At 53.9% G+C, this 17,511-nt stretch overlaps 1 protein-coding gene across 2 annotated transcripts in view; it reads left to right on the forward strand.

Moving 5' to 3' along the window:
* Window positions 1-17,511, forward strand: part of cfap65 (cilia and flagella associated protein 65) — an 84,725-nt gene that overhangs the window by 40,462 nt on the left and 26,752 nt on the right. For both annotated transcript variants that reach the window (XM_031806176.1, XM_031806175.1), the window contains 3 exons: window positions 7,495-7,641; window positions 7,751-7,919; window positions 16,489-16,617. In XM_031806176.1, the coding sequence (XP_031662036.1) occupies window positions 7,495-7,641; window positions 7,751-7,919; window positions 16,489-16,617 (445 nt within the window). The remainder of the gene's footprint in view (window positions 1-7,494; window positions 7,642-7,750; window positions 7,920-16,488; window positions 16,618-17,511) is intronic.

Genomic DNA, 17,511 nt, shown 5'->3' on the forward strand with positions numbered 1-17,511 from the left:
GCAGAGTGGTTAAGGTTAGGTTTAGGCAGTAGGGTTAGCAGAGTGGTTAGGTTTAGGCAGTAGGGTTAGCAGAGTGGTTAGGTTTAGGCAGTAGGGTTAGCAGAGTGGTTAGGTTTAGGCAGTAGGGTTAGCAGAGTGGTTAGGTTTAGGCAGTAGGGTTAGCAGAGTGGTTAGGTTTAGGCAGTAGGGTTAGCAGAGTGGTTAGGTTTAGACAGTAGGGTTAGCAGAGTGGTTAGGTTTAGACAGTAGGGTTAGCAGGGTGGTTAGGTTTAGGCAGTAGGGTTAGCAGAGTGGTTAGGTTTAGGCAGTAGGGTTAGCAGAGTGGTTAGGTTTAGGCAGTAGGGTTAGCAGAGTGGTTAGGTTAGGTTTAGACAGTAGGGTTAGCAGAGTGGTTAGGTTAGGTTTAGACAGTAGGGTTAGCAGAGTGGTTAAGGTTAGGTTTAGACAGTAGGGTTAGCAGAGTGGTTAGGTTAGACAGTAGGGTTAGCAGAGTGGTTAGGTTTAGACAGTAGGGTTAGCAGAGTGGTTAAGGTTTAGACAGTAGGGTTAGCAGAGTGGTTAGGTTTAGACAGTAGGGTTAGCAGAGTGGTTAAGGTTTAGACAGTAGGGTTAGCAGAGTGGTTAGGTTTAGACAGTAGGGTTAGCAGAGTGGTTAAGGTTAGGTTTAGACAGTAGGGTTAGCAGAGTGGTTAGGTTAGGTTTAGTCAGTAGGGTTAGCAGAGTGGTTAGGTTAGGTTTAGACAGTAGGGTTAGCAGGGTGGTTAGGTTTAGGCAGTAGGGTTAGCAGGGTGGTTAGGTTTAGGCAGTAGGGTTAGCAGAGTGGTTAAGGTTAGGTTTAGACAGTAGGGTTAGCAGAGTGGTTAAGGTTAGGTTTAGACAGTAGGGTTAGCAGAGTGGTTAAGGTTTAGACAGTAGGGTTAGCAGAGTGGTTAGGTTTAGGCAGTAGGGTTAGCAGGGTGGTTAGGTTTAGTCAGTAGGGTTAGCAGAGTGGTTAAGGTTAGGTTTAGGCAGTAGGGTTAGCAGAGTGGTTAGGTTAGGTTTAGACAGTAGGGTTAGCAGGGTGGTTAAGGTTAGGTTTAGGCAGTAGGGTTAGCAGAGTGGTTAAGGTTAGGTTTAGGCAGTAGGGTTAGCAGAGTGGTTAGGTTAGGTTTAGGCAGTAGGGTTAGCAGGGTGGTTAAGGTTAGGTTTAGACAGTAGGGTTAGCAGAGTGGTTAGGTTTAGGCAGTAGGGTTAGCAGAGTGGTTAGGTTTAGGCAGTAGGGTTAGCAGAGTGGTTAGGTTAGGTTTAGACAGTAGGGTTAGCAGAGTGGTTAGGTTAGGTTTAGACAGTAGGGTTAGCAGAGTGGTTAAGGTTAGGTTTAGACAGTAGGGTTAGCAGAGTGGTTAGGTTTAGACAGTAGGGTTAGCAGAGTGGTTAGGTTTAGACAGTAGGGTTAGCAGAGTGGTTAAGGTTTAGACAGTAGGGTTAGCAGAGTGGTTAGGTTTAGACAGTAGGGTTAGCAGAGTGGTTAAGGTTTAGACAGTAGGGTTAGCAGAGTGGTTAGGTTTAGACAGTAGGGTTAGCAGAGTGGTTAAGGTTAGGTTTAGACAGTAGGGTTAGCAGAGTGGTTAGGTTAGGTTTAGTCAGTAGGGTTAGCAGAGTGGTTAGGTTAGGTTTAGACAGTAGGGTTAGCAGGGTGGTTAGGTTTAGGCAGTAGGGTTAGCAGGGTGGTTAGGTTTAGGCAGTAGGGTTAGCAGAGTGGTTAAGGTTAGGTTTAGACAGTAGGGTTAGCAGAGTGGTTAAGGTTAGGTTTAGACAGTAGGGTTAGCAGAGTGGTTAAGGTTTAGACAGTAGGGTTAGCAGAGTGGTTAGGTTTAGGCAGTAGGGTTAGCAGGGTGGTTAGGTTTAGTCAGTAGGGTTAGCAGAGTGGTTAAGGTTAGGTTTAGGCAGTAGGGTTAGCAGATGGGTTAGGTTAGGTTTAGGCAGTAGGGTTAGCAGGGTGGTTAGGTTTAGGCAGTAGGGTTAGCAGGGTGGTTAGGTTTAGGCAGTAGGGTTAGCAGAGTGGTTAAGGTTAGGTTTAGACAGTAGGGTTAGCAGAGTGGTTAAGGTTAGGTTTAGACAGTAGGGTTAGCAGAGTGGTTAAGGTTTAGACAGTAGGGTTAGCAGAGTGGTTAGGTTTAGGCAGTAGGGTTAGCAGGGTGGTTAGGTTTAGACAGTAGGGTTAGCAGAGTGGTTAAGGTTAGGTTTAGGCAGTAGGGTTAGCAGGGTGGTTAGGTTTAGACAGTAGGGTTAGCAGAGTGGTTAGGTTTAGACAGTAGGGTTAGCAGAGTGGTTAGGTTTAGGCAGTAGGGTTAGCAGGGTGGTTAGGTTTAGACAGTAGGGTTAGCAGAGTGGTTAAGGTTAGGTTTAGGCAGTAGGGTTAGCAGGGTGGTTAGGTTTAGACAGTAGGGTTAGCAGAGTGGTTAGGTTTAGGCAGTAGGGTTAGCAGAGTGGTTAGGTTTAGACAGTAGGGTTAGCAGAGTGGTTAGGTAAGGCAGTAGGGTTAGCAGAGTGGTTAGGTTTAGACAGTAGGGTTAGCAGAGTGGTTAGGTTTAGGCAGTAGGGTTAGCAGAGTGATTAGGTTTAGACAGTAGGGTTAGCAGAGTGATTAGGTTTAGACAGTAGGGTTAGCAGAGTGGTTAAGGTTAGGTTTAGGCAGTAGGGTTAGTAGAGTGGGTAGGTTTAGGCAGTAGGGTTAGCAGGGTGGTTAGGTTTAGACAGTAGGGTTAGCAGAGTGGTTAGGTTAGGTTTAGTCAGTAGGGTTAGCAGAGTGGTTAGGTTTAGTCAGTAGGGTTAGCAGGGTGGTTAGGTTTAGACAGTAGGGTTAGCAGAGTGGTTAAGGTTAGGTTTAGGCAGTAGGGTTAGCAGAGTGGTTAGGTTTAGACAGTAGGGTTAGCAGAGTGGTTAGGTTTAGGCAGTAGGGTTAGCAGAGTGGTTAAGGTTAGGTTTAGGCAGTAGGGTTAGCAGAGTGGTTAGGTTTAGGCAGTAGGGTTAGCAGGGTGGTTAGGTTTAGACAGTAGGGTTAGCAGAGTGGTTAAGGTTAGGTTTAGGCAGTAGGGTTAGCAGAGTGGTTAGGTTTAGACAGTAGGGTTAGCAGAGTGGTTAGGTTTAGACAGTAGGGTTAGCAGAGTGGTTAAGGTTAGCTTTAGGCAGTAGGGTTGGCAGAGTGATTAGGTTTAGACAGTAGGGTTAGCAGAGTGGTTAGGTTTAGGCAGTAGGGTTAGCAGAGTGGTTAGGTTTAGACAGTAGGGTTAGCAGAGTGGTTAGGTTTAGGCAGTAGGGTTAGCAGAGTGGTTAGGTTTAGACAGTAGGGTTAGCAGAGTGGTTAGGTTTAGACAGTAGGGTTAGCAGAGTGATTTGGTTTAGACAGTAGGGTTAGCAGAGTGGTTAGGTTTAGACAGTAGGGTTAGCAGAGTGGTTAGGTTTAGGCAGTAGGGTTAACAGAGTGGTTAAGGTTAGCTTTAGACAGTAGGGTTAGCAGAGTGGTTAAGGTTAGGTTTAGACAGTAGGGTTAGCAGAGTGGTTAGGTTTAGACAGTAGGGTTAGCAGAGTGGTTAAGGTTAGGTTTAGGCAGTAGGGTTAGCAGGGTGGTTAGGTTTAGACAGTAGGGTTAACAGAGTGGTTAGGTTTAGACAGTAGGGTTAGTAGAGTGGGTAGGTTTAGACAGTAGGGTTAGCAGAGTGGTTAAGGTTTAGGCAGTAGGGTTAGCAGAGTGGTTAAGGTTAGGTTTAGTCAGTAGGGTTAGCAGAGTGGTTAGGTTTAGGCAGTAGGGTTAGCAGAGTGGTTAGGTTTAGGCAGTAGGGTTAGCAGAGTGGTTAGGTTAGGTTTAGACAGTAGGGTTAGCAGAGTGGTTAGGTTAGGTTTAGACAGTAGGGTTAGCAGAGTGGTTAAGGTTAGGTTTAGACAGTAGGGTTAGCAGAGTGGTTAGGTTTAGACAGTAGGGTTAGCAGAGTGGTTAGGTTTAGACAGTAGGGTTAGCAGAGTGGTTAAGGTTTAGACAGTAGGGTTAGCAGAGTGGTTAGGTTTAGACAGTAGGGTTAGCAGAGTGGTTAAGGTTTAGACAGTAGGGTTAGCAGAGTGGTTAGGTTTAGACAGTAGGGTTAGCAGAGTGGTTAAGGTTAGGTTTAGACAGTAGGGTTAGCAGAGTGGTTAGGTTAGGTTTAGTCAGTAGGGTTAGCAGAGTGGTTAGGTTAGGTTTAGACAGTAGGGTTAGCAGGGTGGTTAGGTTTAGGCAGTAGGGTTAGCAGGGTGGTTAGGTTTAGGCAGTAGGGTTAGCAGAGTGGTTAAGGTTAGGTTTAGACAGTAGGGTTAGCAGAGTGGTTAAGGTTAGGTTTAGACAGTAGGGTTAGCAGAGTGGTTAAGGTTTAGACAGTAGGGTTAGCAGAGTGGTTAGGTTTAGGCAGTAGGGTTAGCAGGGTGGTTAGGTTTAGTCAGTAGGGTTAGCAGAGTGGTTAAGGTTAGGTTTAGGCAGTAGGGTTAGCAGAGTGGTTAGGTTAGGTTTAGGCAGTAGGGTTAGCAGGGTGGTTAGGTTTAGGCAGTAGGGTTAGCAGGGTGGTTAGGTTTAGGCAGTAGGGTTAGCAGAGTGGTTAAGGTTAGGTTTAGACAGTAGGGTTAGCAGAGTGGTTAAGGTTAGGTTTAGACAGTAGGGTTAGCAGAGTGGTTAAGGTTTAGACAGTAGGGTTAGCAGAGTGGTTAGGTTTAGGCAGTAGGGTTAGCAGGGTGGTTAGGTTTAGACAGTAGGGTTAGCAGAGTGGTTAAGGTTAGGTTTAGGCAGTAGGGTTAGCAGGGTGGTTAGGTTTAGACAGTAGGGTTAGCAGAGTGGTTAGGTTTAGACAGTAGGGTTAGCAGAGTGGTTAGGTTTAGGCAGTAGGGTTAGCAGGGTGGTTAGGTTTAGACAGTAGGGTTAGCAGAGTGGTTAAGGTTAGGTTTAGGCAGTAGGGTTAGCAGGGTGGTTAGGTTTAGACAGTAGGGTTAGCAGAGTGGTTAGGTTTAGGCAGTAGGGTTAGCAGAGTGGTTAGGTTTAGACAGTAGGGTTAGCAGAGTGGTTAGGTTAAGGCAGTAGGGTTAGCAGAGTGGTTAGGTTTAGACAGTAGGGTTAGCAGAGTGGTTAAGGTTTAGGCAGTAGGGTTAGCAGAGTGATTAGGTTTAGACAGTAGGGTTAGCAGAGTGATTAGGTTTAGACAGTAGGGTTAGCAGAGTGGTTAAGGTTAGGTTTAGGCAGTAGGGTTAGTAGAGTGGGTAGGTTTAGGCAGTAGGGTTAGCAGGGTGGTTAGGTTTAGACAGTAGGGTTAGCAGAGTGGTTAGGTTAGGTTTAGTCAGTAGGGTTAGCAGAGTGGTTAGGTTTAGTCAGTAGGGTTAGCAGGGTGGTTAGGTTTAGACAGTAGGGTTAGCAGAGTGGTTAAGGTTAGGTTTAGGCAGTAGGGTTAGCAGAGTGGTTAGGTTTAGACAGTAGGGTTAGCAGAGTGGTTAGGTTTAGACAGTAGGGTTAGCAGAGTGGTTAAGGTTAGCTTTAGGCAGTAGGGTTGGCAGAGTGATTAGGTTTAGACAGTAGGGTTAGCAGAGTGGTTAGGTTTAGGCAGTAGGGTTAGCAGAGTGGTTAGGTTTAGACAGTAGGGTTAGCAGAGTGGTTAGGTTTAGGCAGTAGGGTTAGCAGAGTGGTTAGGTTTAGACAGTAGGGTTAGCAGAGTGGTTAGGTTTAGACAGTAGGGTTAGCAGAGTGATTTGGTTTAGACAGTAGGGTTAGCAGAGTGGTTAGGTTTAGACAGTAGGGTTAGCAGAGTGGTTAGGTTTAGGCAGTAGGGTTAACAGAGTGGTTAAGGTTAGCTTTAGACAGTAGGGTTAGCAGAGTGGTTAAGGTTAGGTTTAGACAGTAGGGTTAGCAGAGTGGTTAGGTTTAGACAGTAGGGTTAGCAGAGTGGTTAAGGTTAGGTTTAGGCAGTAGGGTTAGCAGGGTGGTTAGGTTTAGACAGTAGGGTTAACAGAGTGGTTAGGTTTAGACAGTAGGGTTAGTAGAGTGGGTAGGTTTAGACAGTAGGGTTAGCAGAGTGGTTAAGGTTTAGGCAGTAGGGTTAGCAGAGTGGTTAAGGTTAGGTTTAGTCAGTAGGGTTAGCAGAGTGGTTAGGTTTAGTCAGTAGGGTTAGCAGAGTGGTTAAGGTTAGGTTTAGGCAGTAGGGTTAGCAGAGTGGTTAGGTTAGGTTTAGGCAGTAGGGTTAGCAGAGTGGTTAGGTTAGGTTTAGGCAGTAGGGTTAGGAGAGTGGTTAGGTTTAGACAGTAGGGTTAACAGAGTGGTTAAGGTTAGGTTTAGGCAGTAGGGTTAGCAGAGTGGTTAAGGTTAGGTTTAGTCAGTAGGGTTAGCAGAGTGGTTAGGTTTAGACAGTAGGGTTAGCAGAGTGGTTAGGTTTAGACAGTAGGGTTAGCAGAGTGGTTAAGGTTAGGTTTAGGACAGTAGGGTTAGCAGAGTGATTTGGTTTAGGCAGTAGGGTTAGCAGAGTGGTTAGCTTTAGGCAGTAGGGTTAGCAGAGTGGTTAAGGTTAGGTTTAGACAGTAGTGTTAGCAGAGTGGTTAAGGTTAGGTTTAGACAGTAGGGTTAGCAGAGTGGTTAAGGTTAGGTTTAGACAGTAGGGTTAGCAGAGTGGTTAGGTTTAGACAGTAGGGTTAGCAGAGTGGTTAAGATTAGGTTTAGACAGTAGGGTTAGCAGAGGGATTAGGTTTAGACAGTAGGGTTAGCAGAGTGGTTAGGTTTAGACAGTAGGGTTAGCAGAGTGGTTAAGGTTAGCTTTAGGCAGTAGGGGTTAGTAGAGTGGTTAAGGTTAGGTTTAGTCAGTAGGGTTAGCAGAGTGATTAGGATTAGACAGTAGGGTTAGCAGAGTGGTTAAGGTTAGGTTTAGACAGTAGGGTTAGCAGAGTGGTTAGGTTTAGGCAGTAGGGTTAGCAGAGTGGTTAAGATTAGGTTTAGGCAGTAGGGTTAGCAGAGTGGTTAAGGTTAGGTTTAGGCAGTAGGGTTAGCAGAGTGGTTAGGTTAGGTTTAGGCAGTAGGGTTAACAGAGTGGTTAAGGTTAGGTTTAGACAGTAGGGTTAGCAGAGTGGTTAGGTTTAGACAGTAGGGTTAGCAGAGTGGTTAGGTTTAGGCAGTAGGGTTAGCAGAGTGGTTAAGGTTAGGTTTAGGCAGTAGGGTTAGCAGAGTGGTTAGGTTTAGACAGTAGGGTTAGCAGAGTGGTTAGGTTTAGACAGTAGGGTTGAGTGTTGGTTAAGTGGAGGTTGAGTGTTGGTTATGTAGAGGTTGAGTGTTGGTTAAGTAGGGGTTGAGTGGAGGTTGAGTGTTGGTTAAGTAGGGGTTGAGTGGAGGTTGAGTGTTGGTTAAGTAGAGGTTGAGTGGAGGTTGAGTGTTGGTTAAGTAGAGGTTGAGTGGAGGTTGAGTGTTGGTTAAGTAGAGGTTGAGTGTTGGTTAAGTAGAGGTTGTGATTTTCCTCCTCCCAGGTGCAGACGTGGTCCTTCACCCCATTTGAGGAAATGGTTTACAATCTGAAGCCCAACCTGACCTTCTGGCCAATCCAGACGCCCGGATGCAGGAAGTCCCGCCTCCCCCTGAAAGTTGTGGGCATGGCCTCCAAAGGATCTATCCAGGTGTTAGTCTCCTCAGACCCCCCCCCCCCCCCCCCCCCCCCCCACAGGTGAATTGTGTTAGTGTCTGTGTTAGGGTGGAAACTCTGTAATTGGTTCTCTCTCTCTCCAGGCAGAGCATGGGGTGCTGAATCTGGGGGAGGTGTTGGTGGGAGACTGTAGGTCCTTCGAGGTGCCTCTCATCAACAACGGTTCCTGTTCTGTCAGCTTCTGTTTGGCTGTACAACAGAGCCTGCTAGACCCGGGGTTGCCTGAGAACTCACAGGAGAAAGACCCTGTTGGTATGTATGAGATACCCCTGAGATCTCACAGAGTTGGTACAACATCCTGAAATCTTCTCTCTCTCTCCATGTATTGAACCTCTACTGCCACATCTCTGTTACTTTACACAAATGCCTTCCCAACCATGCTCCTCCCCCTCCGCAAAGACAACCAATCCGAGACAGAATCAATAGACGATTTGAGCTATCCTACCCAGACCAAGCGACATACTCCTCCCAGCCAACATGACCCCATTGGCCCCATGTAGGTATTCAGGGGGCAAGGTGGGCACGGGCTAGCCCACGCCAAGTCAATACCAAGCCCAACACAACCAGCCCACACCAAGCCCAACACAACCAGCCCACACCAAGCCAACACGGGCCAGCCCACACCAAGCCAACAACCAGCCCACACCAAGCCAACACGGGCCAGCCCACACCAAGCCCAACACAACCAGCCCACACCAAGTCAACACCAAGCCCAACACAACCAGCACACACCAAGCCCAACACGGCCAGCCCACATCAAGCCAACACCGGCCGGCCCACACCAACCCACACCGAGCCAACACGGGCCAGCCCACACCAGCCCACACCAAGCCCAACACAACCAGTCCACACCAGCCCACACGGGCCAGCCCACACCAGCCCACACCAAGCCCACACCAAGCCCAACGCAACCAGTCCATACCAAGCCCAACACAACCAGTCCACACCAGCCCACACGGGCCAGCCCACACCAGCCCACACCAAGCCCACACCAAGCCCAACGCAACCAGTCCATACCAAGCCCAACACAACCAGCCTACACCAAGCCCAACACAACCAGCCCACACCAAGCCCAACACGGCCAGCCCAACACAACCAGCCCACACCAAGCCCAACATGGCCAGCCCAACACGGCCAGCCCACACCAAGCCCAACACGGCCAGCCCACACCAAGCCCAACACGGCCAGCCCACACCAAGCACAACACGGCCAGCCCAACACAACCAGCCCACACCAAGCACAACACGGCCAGCCCACACAAGCCAGGCCCACACCAAGCCCAACACAATCAGCCCACACCAAGCCCAGCACGGCCAGCCCACACCAAGCCCAACACAACCAGCCCACACCAAGCCCAGCACGGCCAGCCCACACCAAGCCCAACACAATCAGCCCACACCAAGCCCAGCACGGCCAGCCCACACCAAGCCAGGCCCACACCAAGCCCAACACAATTAGCCCACACCAAGCCCAGCACGGCCAGCCCACACCAAGCCCAACACGGCCAGCCCACACCAAGCCCAACACGGCCAGCCCACACCAAGCCCAACACGGCCAGCCCACACCAAGCCCAGCACGGCCAGCCCACACCAAGCCCAACACGGCCAGCCCACACCAAGCCCAACAAGGCCAGCCCACACCAAGCCCAACACGGCCAGCCCACACCAAGCCCAACACAGCCAGCCCACACCAAGCCCAACACGGCCAGCCCACACCAAGCCCAGCACGGCCAGCCCAACACAACCAGCCCACACCAAGCCCAACACGGCCAGCCCACACCAAGCCCAGCACGGCCAGCCCACACCAAGCCCAGCACGGCCTTCCCACACCAAGCCCAGCACGGCCAGCCCACACCAAGCCCAACACAACCAACCCACACCAAGCCCAGCACGGCCAGCCCACACCAAGCCCAACATGGCCAGCCCACACCAAGCCCAGCACGGCCAGCCCACACCAAGCCCAACGCAACCAGTCCATACCAAGCCCAACACAACCAGCCTACACCAAGCCCAACACAGCCAGCCCACACCAAGCCCAACACAACCAACCCACACCAAGCCCAGCACGGCCAGCCCACACCAAGCCCAACACGGCCAGCCCACACCAAGCCCAGCACGGCCAGCCCACACCAAGCCCAGCACGGCCTTCCCACACCAAGCCCAGCACGGCCAGCCCACACCAAGCCCAACACAACCAACCCACACCAAGCCCAGCACGGCCAGCCCACACCAAGCCCAACATGGCCAGCCCACACCAGCCCACACCAAGCCCACACCAAGCCCAACGCAACCAGTCCATACCAAGCCCAACACAACCAGCCTACACCAAGCCCAACACAGCCAGCCCACACCAAGCCCAACACGGCCAGCCCACACCAAGCCCAACACGGCCAGCCCACACCAAGCAGAACACGGCCAGCCCACACCAAGCCCAACACAACCAGCCCACACCAAGCCCAGCACGGCCAGCCCACACCAAGCCCAGCACGGCCAGCCCACACCAAGCCCAACACAACCAGCCCACACCAAGCACAACACGGCCAGCCCACACCAAGCCCAGCACGGCCAGCCCAACACAACCAGCCCACACCAAGCCCAACACGGCCAGCCCACACCAAGCCCAGCACGGCCAGCCCACACCAAGCCCAGCACGGCCTTCCCACACCAAGCCCAGCACGGCCAGCCCACACCAAGCCCAACACAACCAACCCACACCAAGCCCAACACAACCAACCCACACCAAGCCCAGCACGGCCAGCCCACACCAAGCCCAACATGGCCAGCACACACCAAGCCCAGCACGGCCAGCCCACACCAAGCCCAACACGGCCAGCCCACACCAGCCCACACCAAGCCCACACCAAGCCCAACGCAACCAGTCCATACCAAGCCCAACACAACCAGCCTACACCAAGCCCAACACAACCAGCCCACACCAAGCCCAACACGGCCAGCCCAACACAACCAGCCCACACCAAGCCCAACATGGCCAGTCCAACACGGCCAGCCCACACCAAGCCCAACACGGCCAGCCCACACCAAGCCCAACACGGCCAGCCCACACCAAGCCCAACACGGCCAGCCCACACCAAGCACAACACGGCCAGCCCAACACAACCAGCCCACACCAAGCACAACACGGCCAGCCCACACCAAGCCAGGCCCACACCAAGCCCAACACAATCAGCCACACCAAGCCCAGCACGGCCAGCCCACACCAAGCCCAACACGGCCAGCCCACACCAAGCCCAACACAATCAGCCCACACCAAGCCCAGCACGGCCAGCCCAAACCAAGCCAGGCCCACACCAAGCCCAACACAATCAGCCCACACCAAGCCCAGCCCACACCAAGCCCAACACGGCCAGCCCACACCAAGCCCAACACGGCCAGCCCACACCAAGCCCAACACGGCCAGCCCACACCAAGCCCAGCACGGCCAGCCCACACCAGGCCCAACACGGCCAGCCCACACCAAGCCCAACACGGCCAGCCCACACCAAGCCCAACACGGCCAGCCCACACCAAGCCCAACACGGCCAGCCCACACCAAGCACAACACGGCCAGCCCACACCAAGCACAACACGGCCAGCCCAACACAACCAGCCCACACCAAGCACAACACGGCCAGCCCACACCAAGCCAGGCCCACACCAAGCCCAACACAATCAGCCCACACCAAGCCCAGCACGGCCAGCCCACACCAAGCCCAACACAACCAGCCCACACCAAGCCCAGCACGGCCAGCCCACACCAAGCCCAACACAATCAGCCCACACCAAGCCCAGCACGGCCAGCCCACACCAAGCCAGGCCCACACCAAGCCCAACACAATCAGCCCACACCAAGCCAGCCCACACCAAGCCCAACACGGCCAGCCCACACCAAGCCCAACACGGCCAGCCCACACCAAGCCCAACACGGCCAGCCCACACCAAGCCCAGCACGGCCAGCCCACACCAAGCCCAACACGGCCAGCCCACACCAAGCCCAACACGGCCAGCCCACACCAAGCCCAACACGGCCAGCCCACACCAAGCCCAACACGGCCAGCCCACACCAAGCCCAACACGGCCAGCCCACACCAAGCACAACACGGCCAGCCCACACCAAGCCCAACACAACCAGCCCACACCAAGCCCAGCACGGCCAGCCCACACCAAGCCCAGCACGGCCAGCCCACACCAAGCCCAACACAACCAGCCCACACCAAGCACAACACGGCCAGCCCACACCAAGCCCAGCACGGCCAGCCCAACACAACCAGCCCACACCAAGCCCAACACGGCCAGCCCACACCAAGCCCAGCACGGCCAGCCCCACACCAAGCCCAGCACGGCCAGCCCACACCAAGCCCAGCACGGCCAGCCCACACCAAGCCCAACACAACCAACCCACACCAAGCCCAACACAACCAACCCACACCAAGCCCAGCACGGCCAGCCCACACCAAGCCCAACATGGCCAGCCCACACCAAGCCCAGCACGGCCAGCCCACACCAAGCCCAACACGGCCAGCCCACACCAAGCCCAGCACGGCCAGCCCACACCAAGCCCAGCACGGCCAGCCCACACCAAGCCCAGCACGGCCAGCCCACACCAAACCCAGCACGGCCAGCCCACACCAAGCCCAGCACGGCCAGCCCACTCCAAGCCCAGCACGGCCAGCCCACACCAAGCCCAGCACGGCCAGCCCACACCAAGCCCAGCACGGCCAGCCCACACCAAGCCCAGCACGGCCAGCCCACACCAAGCTCAACACAACCAACCCACACCAAGCCCAGCACGGCCAGCCCACACCAAGCCCAACACGGCCAGCCCACACCAAGCCCAGCACGGCCAGCCCAGCACGGCCAGCCCACACCAAGCCCAACACGGCCAGCCCACACCAAGCCCAACACGGCCAGCCCACACCAAGCCCAACACAACCAGCCCACACCAAGCCCAACACAACCAGCCCACACCAAGCCCAGCACGGCCAGCCCACACCAAGCCCAACACAACCAGCCCACACCAAGCACAACACGGCCAGCCCACACCAAGCCCAGCACGGCCAGCCCAACACAACCAGCCCACACCAAGCCCAACACGGCCAGCCCACACCAAGCCCAGCACGGCCAGCCCACACCAAGCCCAGCACGGCCATCCCAGCACGGCCAGCCCACACCAAGCCCAACACGGCCAGCCCACACCAAGCCCAACACGGCCAGCCCACACCAAGCCCAACACAACCAGCCCACACCAAGCCCAACACAACCAGCCCACACCAAGCCCAGCACGGCCAGCCCACACCAAGCCCAACACAACCAGCCCACACCAAGCACAACACGGCCAGCCCACACCAAGCCCAGCACGGCCAGCCCAACACAACCAGCCCACACCAAGCCCAACACGGCCAGCCCACACCAAGCCCAGCACGGCCAGCCCACACCAAGCCCAGCACGGCCATCCCACACCAAGCCCAGCACGGCCAGCCCACACCAAGCCCAACACAACCAACCCACACCAAGCCCAACACAACCAACCCACACCAAGCCCAGCACGGCCAGCCCACACCAAGCCCATCATGGCCAGCCCACACCAAGCCCAGCACGGCCAGCCCACACCAAGCCCAACACGGCCAGCCCACACCAAGCCCAGCACGGCCAGCCCACACCAAGCCCAGCACGGCCAGCCCACACCAAGCCCAGCACGGCCAGCCCACACCAAGCCCAACACGGCCAGCCCACACCAAGCCCAGCACGGCCAGCCCACACCAAGCCCAGCACGGCCAGCCCACACCAAGCCCAGCACGGCCAGCCCACACCAAGCCCAGCACGGCCAACACGGCCAGCCCACACCAAGCCCAGCACGGCCAGCCCACACCAAGCCCAGCACGGCCAACACGGCCAGCCCACACCAAGCCCAGCACGGCCAGCCCACACCAAGCCCAGCACGGCCAGCCCACACCAAGCCCAGCACGGCCAGCCCACACCAAGCCCAGCACGGTCAGCCCACACCAAGCCCAGCACGGCCAGCCCACACCAAGCCCAGCACGGCCAGCCCACACCAAGCCCAGCACGGCCAGCCCACACCAAGCCCAGCACGGCCAGCCCAGCACGGCCAGCCCACACCAAGCCCAGCACGGCCAGCCCAGCACGGCCAGCCCACACCAAGCCCAACACGGCCAGCCCACACCAAGCCCAGCACGGCCAGCCCACACCAAGCCCAGCACGGCCAGCCCACACCAAGCCCAGCACGGCCAGCCCACTCCAAGCCCAGCACGGCCAGCCCACACCAAGCCCAGCACGGCCAGCCCACACCAAGCCCAGCACGGCCAGCCCACACCAAGCCCAGCACGGCCAGCCCACACCAAGCCCAGCACGGCCAGCCCACACCAAGCCCAGCACGGCCAGCCCACACCAAGCCCAGCACGGCCAGCCCACACCAAGCCCAGCACGGCCAGCCCACACCAAGCCCAGCACGGCCAGCCCACACCAAGCCCAGCACGGCCAGCCCAGCACGGCCAGCCCACACCAAGCCCAGCACGGCCAGCCCAGCACGGCCAGCCCACACCAAGCCCAGCACGGCCAGCCCAGCACGGCCAGCCCACACCAAGCCCAACACGGCCAGCCCACACCAAGCCCAGCACGGCCAGCCCACACCAAGCCCAGCACGGCCAGCCCACACCAAGCCCAGCACGGCCAGCCCACTCCAAGCCCAGCACGGCCAGCCCACACCAAGCCCAGCACGGCCAGCCCACACCAAGCCCAGCACGGCCAGCCCACACCAAGCCCAGCACGGCCAGCCCACACCAAGCCCAGCACGGCCAGCCCACACCAAGCCCAGCACGGCCAGCCCACACCAAGCCCAGCACGGCCAGCCCACACCAAGCCCAGCACGGCCAGCCCCACACCAAGCCCAACTAGAGGCAAACATTAGAATGTTTGTACTGTTTTGTGCAACTGTTACTGAGTTACTGAGTTATTGACTTATTGACTTACTGACTTACTGACTTACTGAGTTACTGACTTACTGACTTATTGAGTTACTGACTTACTGACTTACTGAGTTACTGACTTACTGACTTATTGAGTTACTGACTTACTGAGTTACTGACTTACTGACTTATTGAGTTACTGACTTACTGACTTACTGAGTTACTGACTTACTGACTTACTGACTTACTGACTTATTGAGTTACTGACTTACTGACTTACTGAGTTACTGACTTACTGACTTATTGAGTTACTGACTTACTGAGTTATTGTCTTACTGACTTATTGAGTTACTGACTTACTGACTTACTGATTTACTGAGTTACTGACTTACTGACTTATTGAGTTACTGACTTACTGACTTACTGAGTTACTGACTTACTGACTTATTGAGTTACTGACTTACTGAGTTATTGTCTTACTGACTTATTGAGTTACTGACTTACTGACTTACTGATTTACTGAGTTACTGACTTACTGACTTATTGAGTTACTGACTTACTGACTTACTGACTTACTGACTTATTGAGTTACTGACTTACTGAGTTATTGTCTTACTGACTTATTGAGTTACTGACTTACTGACTTACTGACTTACTGACTTATTGAGTTACTGACTTACTGACTTATTGAGTTACTGAGTTACTGAGTTACTGACTTACTGACTTACTGACTTATTGAGTTACTGACTTACTGACTTACTGAGTTACTGAGTTACTGACTTACTGACTTACTGACTTATTGAGTTACTGACTTATTGACTTATTGACTTACTGAATTACTGAGTTACTGAGTTACTGAGAGCGTCGTTCCAGTCTTTTGTTGTGTGATGCCCAGTTTGGTGCTCTTGTACACTTCCAATGACGAGTAAGTGTTACGCCACATATGACTTAACAGTTTATCTTCAATCATTGAGTAATTTAGCAGATGCTCTTATCCGTAGCGACTTATCAGTAGTGACTTATCTGTAGTGACTTATCTGTAGTGACTTATCCGTAGTGACTTATCCGTAGTGACTTATCCGTAGCGACTTATCCGTAGCGACTTATCAGTAGTGACTTATCTGTAGTGACTTATCCGTAGTGACTTATCCGTAGTGACTTATCCGTAGTGACTTATCCGTAGTGACTTATCAGTAGTGACTTATCTGTAGTGCATTCAGCCAGACGATACAACCTCATACCACAGGTGCATTGACCATGATGTTGGCAGCCTACATGGGACCGATATTATAGCCCGCATCGTGCCAACGTGGACATGCTGCTGAGACTACTACCGTTACTTCATACTGGTGGTGCCACCATGTGTGGTGGGGCGGTGGTGTACCTGCGTTCTCCACCGTATGTACCACTGCTGTAGGGGGATGGGGAGTACGTCAGTGTAGCCGAGCTCGCTAGTGCAGCTGAGAGGCGACGTGATTGGCTTGAAACTCCCCGGTCACACCACACTGTGATTCTGTTCTGTTTTTGTTCAGCTTACTTACTTACTAAACCCTCTTCATAAAGCCACAAACATCGTCTGCCACTGGAGTCTGTCTTTGGCCAAAACCCCTCCAGGTTCACTGTCCAATAACAGACCCATCTCCTCCAGGTTCACTGTCCCATAACAGACCCATCTCCTCCAGGTTCACTGTCCCATAACAGACCCATCTCCTCCAGGTTCACTGTCCCATAACAGACCCATCTCCTCCAGGTTCACTGTCCCATAACAGACCCATCTCTTCTAGGTTCACTGTCCCATAACAGACCCATCTCTTCTAGGTTCACTTTCCCATAACAGACCCATCTCCTCCAGCTCCTCCAGGTTCAGTGGTTAATAGCTTTATCCTGTTCTGTGTATTAAAGCCCTGGAGCTGGACTCTGAGAGAGGTACCATCCCAGCTCGGTCCAGGCTGCTGATCCGCTCCACCGTGAGGCCTGCAAGGAGGACCAGATACTGCTGGGACCTCACATACCAGACACTCAGCTCTGCAGGTAGGTCCCCTGTTAGATAGCAGATACTCAGCTCTGCAGGTAGGTTCCCCTGTTAGACAGCAGACACTCAGCTCTGCAGGTAGGTTCCCCTGTTAGACAGCATATACTCAGCTCTGCAGATAGGTCCCCTGTTAGACAGTAGACACTCAGACACTCAGCTCTGCAGATAGGTCCCCTGTTAGACAGTAGACACTCAGACACTCAGCTCTGCAGATAGGTCCCCTGTTAGACAGTAGACACTCAGCTCTGCAGGTAGGTTCCCCTGTTAGACAGCATATACTCAGCTCTGCAGATAGGTCCCCTGTTAGACAGTAGACACTCAGACACTCAGCTCTGCAGATAGGTCCCCTGTTAGACAGTAGACACTCAGACACTCAGCTCTGCAGATAGGTCCCCTGTTAGACAGTAGACACTCAGACACTCAGCTCTGCAGGTAGGTTCCCTGTTAGACACCAGACACTCAGCTCTGCAGGTAGGTCCCCTGTTAGACAGCAGACACTCAGCTCTGCAGGTAGGTTCCCTGTTAGACACCAGACACTCAGCTCTGCAGGTAGGTCCCCTGTTAGACAGCAGACACTCAGCTCTGCAGGTAGGTCCCCTGTTAGACAGCAGACACTCAGCTCTGCAGGTAGGTTCCCCTGTTAGACGCCAGACACTCAGCTCTGCAGGTAGGTCCCCTGTTAGATAGCAGACACTCAGCTCTGCAGGTAGGTCCCCTGTTAGACAGCAGACACTCAGCTCTGCAGGTAGGTTCCCCTGTTAGACAGCAGACACTCAGCTCTGCAGGTAGGTCCCCTGTTAGACAGCAGACACTCAGCTCTGCAGGTAGGTCCCCTGTTAGACAGCAGACACTCAGCTCTGCAGGTAGGTCCCCTGTTAGACAGCAGACACTCA

Source organism: Oncorhynchus kisutch, linkage group LG26 (genome assembly GCF_002021735.2).
Source record: "Oncorhynchus kisutch isolate 150728-3 linkage group LG26, Okis_V2, whole genome shotgun sequence".
NCBI lineage: Eukaryota > Metazoa > Chordata > Actinopteri > Salmoniformes > Salmonidae > Oncorhynchus > Oncorhynchus kisutch.